Genomic DNA, 3,569 nt, shown 5'->3' with positions numbered 1-3,569 from the left:
GCTGGCGACAGCCTGTCGCCAGCCACGCGAGCGTCCAAGCTCGACGCGAGGGTCGGAGCGCCTGGACGCGATCGTTGGAGCTTGGACGCGAGGGTCGTTGTCCCAAACGCGAGGGTCGATGTCCCAAACGCGAGGGTCGGATCCAAAAACGCGAGGGTCGCGTTGCCCACACGCCGAGGTCGGGAATCGCCAAAATTCGAGCTCGCCTGCTCGAGCTTCACCTGGAGCTTTAGCCGTCGACTTCGCCTGAGTCGACGCCCACGCTCGCCTGCGTGGTTCTCAAGCTCGTCGGAGCTTCGCCGGAGCTCCTCGTCGGAATTGAGGTTTGATCTACACCCCATTCTAACAGATATCTTCTTGGATTATGAGATATTACTTAGTTATATATCACTGAATTTTCGTTTACTTTATCACCGCTTGATGTACAAATAAGAAAAAGCATATAATTACTTCTCACGTAAGTCAAGACGAATAGAACGCATCATCCAATTTTATCGCTAATTGTACATATAATTAACTGCACAGAACTTGTGATACCCCCACACTGTAGTCCCACATGGACTGGTGTGAAGAAAATTTTGGGGTTTAAATAGAGAAAAGCCCAAGGCCTAAGAACAACTAAGTGCTAGCATTTTGACAAGTAGATGTTAGCCACGTCGAGCTGCTTTCTGTGGGTCTCATGGCTTGCACGCGCCAACCGGGCCCGCGGGCCCGGAGCATGACAGAACTACAATTGAGCATGAGATAATAATGCACGAGTTTAATTTGTGCGCAGGTCCTGGATGGGGACGCTATTATATTGGCCCAGTTCAGTTCTTAGTGTGCTTTGGTGCTGTCGTGGGCTCGACTCTACTCGGAGGGCAAACAATGAAGGTTCACTTACTAGTTCTACTCCCATATATATATTTGTAACTAGAAATGTCATTCATCGTACTGAATTTTAATCTTGGGTTCTTGTATAGTCCATGTATTTGATCTCAAACCCGCACGGGACTGCAAAGCTCTACGAATTCGTCGTCATCTTCGGAGTTTTCATGCTGGTTCTAGCTCAAATACCCTCGTTCCACTCATTGAGGCACATCAACCTCATTTCGCTTATCCTGTGCCTCGCTTATAGCGCTTGTTCTACTGCGGGTGCAATTTATGCAGGTTGGTAGGTATTTGTCTAGTAATCATTCTTCTAATTTTTATTTTTCCCTTGTTTGAATTGTTGTGAATATTAACAGGACATTCTAATCGCGCTCCGAAAAAGGATTATTCGCTTCTGGGTGATCAACAACACCGTGTATTTGGAGCATTCAACGCTATATCTATCATTGCTACTACCTATGGAAATGGAATTATTCCAGAAATACAGGTTTTTCCCTCTCTCAACATGCTCTGTTGAGATAAATTGTGAGTTAAAATATCACAGATTTGAGAGGTCCATAGCTAAAAAAGAAAACCCAAATAAACTTGTCACCGAGAACTCATGTTGAAGAAATTCATAGTATCTGTACGCATTAGACCATATATAAATTTATGCTGTTTTTACATGTTAAAGAGTTATGAAGTACTTATAATATGATGAATTAAATAGTTTTAGTTCTTTTTTTTATTAATGTACAGGCAACAGCTGCTGCTCCTGTCACAGGAAAGATGTTCAAGGGCCTGTGCCTTTGCTACACTGTGGTAGTGATGACATTCTTCAGTGTATCAATATCAGGATACTGGGCTTTTGGTAACCAAGCACAAGGCACTATTCTCTCTAACTTCATTGTGGATGGCACTACTCTAGTACCAAAATGGTTCCTTATGATGACAAATATCTTCACTCTTCTCCAACTATCCGCCGTTAGCGTTGTAAGCATTCAACATCCCATGCATATCGCTAATGATAAAAAACAGGGCTCATTATTACTCTCGACATATAACGAATTATTCATTTATTATTCTTAAAAAAAAATTATTTGTGGTTAGATTTCCTGATGTCCAAATGAAGTTATCGCTCTATTACTTGTATTCGTAAGAAGTTTAGTTATGGATCCAAAATCATTGGAGCTGCAACCATGTGACAAATGAAATATTGCTAGTTATTGATAGGAAATAAAATCCTAAGGGAAAAAAACAGAAAGCGTACACGGTGACTTGTCTCATAGTTGGTCTAATGGACTTTGGACAGAAAAAGATGTTGTAAATTGTAACCGCGTGTACTGTACATAAGGGGTTTATGTTCAACATCTTCAGAGGGTCTCTCTACAACATGCTCAAATATCAGGAGATTTTTCTGACAGTAAATAAATGGAGAGATACTTCGCCCTTTGACATGAAATGTCTAAATACGAGTAAAAAAAATTCTGGCCTTATATCTGTTAACCCTCTCTATATTGTACATTGGATGCAGCTGCAATTACCCTTACTATAACTACAAGTTAGAAGAATCTTATGTGAATACTATAATACTTGCAGGTGTACTTGCAACCGACAAATGAATTGCTCGAAGGATTATTCGCTGATCCCAACAAGAAACAATACTCTCCAAGAAACGTTACACCAAGGTTCATATCTAGATCCCTCTCCGTCGCTACTGCAACGCTCATCGCCTCCATGCTTCCATTCTTCGGAGACATAAACGCTGTTATCGGTGCGTTTGGATTCTTGCCTCTCGATTTCGTCGTGCCATCTGTTTTCTACAACATTACGTTTAGGCCGTCAAAGCAGAGTGCCATATTCTGGGTGAACACTGCGATAGCGGTTGTCTTCTCATTGTTTTCGATTGCTGGGTCTATTTCTGCAGTGCGACAGATTGTTCTTGACGCTAATAATTATAAGTTGTTTGCAAATGTCTGATCATTGTTTTGGCCAAAATGTTTGGCGAGTGTGTAGCTTGGCTTTTGTAATGCTGATTGCTGGAATGCATTTGTTTCATTGAAATTCAAGTGATAAGAAAAATAATCTTATACAGATGTAAACCTTTCAGTATAGTTGGATGCTATTCAAAGCAAGCAATATCTTATAAGGGGCTGTTTGGTTCGCTAATAATAGCGGTGGAAAACTTTGAAAACGCCGCCACGTCATTTTTTCGCCCTCCACATCGGATAAAACGTTTCCGTCGGTTTTTTTTCTCCACTTTGGTTCGCTATGGTTTCACAAGCGAAACCGAAGAAAAATCCCTGCCACATCAGACTTCCTCCTCTCCCCCAATTCCTTGCTCAAGCTGGTGAAATCGACGGAAACTGCAGCCACGTCGGTTGTTTGGTTTCCTCGTTGATTTCTTCGACGAGCTACACTTACCTCCGCGCTCTCCTCCCGCCAGAAACTCCTGCTTTGTCCCTGTATTCGGATCTGATGATTGACGACAATAATCTCTGATCTTTGGCGACGCTGTCCCTCCCCTTTTATTTCTCCGAGGCCACAAAAGGGTTTAAGGAGCGCTCATCTCCCAAAAACTCTGCCCCAAAATCTCTGATCTCCTCTCTCCTCCTCCATCGCCATGGAAGACCCTTTACGGGTTCGAGTGGTCTTAGACGATCGCAAGATGCTGACGAAGTCTCAGAGATCAGAGGGCCTGAAGCACTGCTGGATTCTCC

General features: G+C 42.7%; 1 protein-coding gene across 1 annotated transcript in view; it reads left to right on the top strand.

Moving 5' to 3' along the window:
- The window catches only part of LOC109836729 (GABA transporter 1), an 11,823-nt gene extending 8,905 nt beyond the window's left edge, over positions 1 to 2,918 (top strand). Inside the window, exons 3-7 of the mRNA XM_020404709.1 lie at positions 776 to 873; positions 963 to 1,149; positions 1,227 to 1,357; positions 1,609 to 1,842; positions 2,449 to 2,918. Coding sequence (XP_020260298.1) covers positions 776 to 873; positions 963 to 1,149; positions 1,227 to 1,357; positions 1,609 to 1,842; positions 2,449 to 2,829 — 1,031 coding nt within the window. The 3' untranslated portion in view covers positions 2,830 to 2,918. The remainder of the gene's footprint in view (positions 1 to 775; positions 874 to 962; positions 1,150 to 1,226; positions 1,358 to 1,608; positions 1,843 to 2,448) is intronic.

This window comes from Asparagus officinalis, chromosome 4 (genome assembly GCF_001876935.1).
Source record: "Asparagus officinalis chromosome 4, Aspof.V1, whole genome shotgun sequence".
Classification (NCBI taxonomy): domain Eukaryota; kingdom Viridiplantae; phylum Streptophyta; class Magnoliopsida; order Asparagales; family Asparagaceae; genus Asparagus; species Asparagus officinalis.
This window is presented reverse-complemented; position numbering and strand designations above follow the sequence as displayed.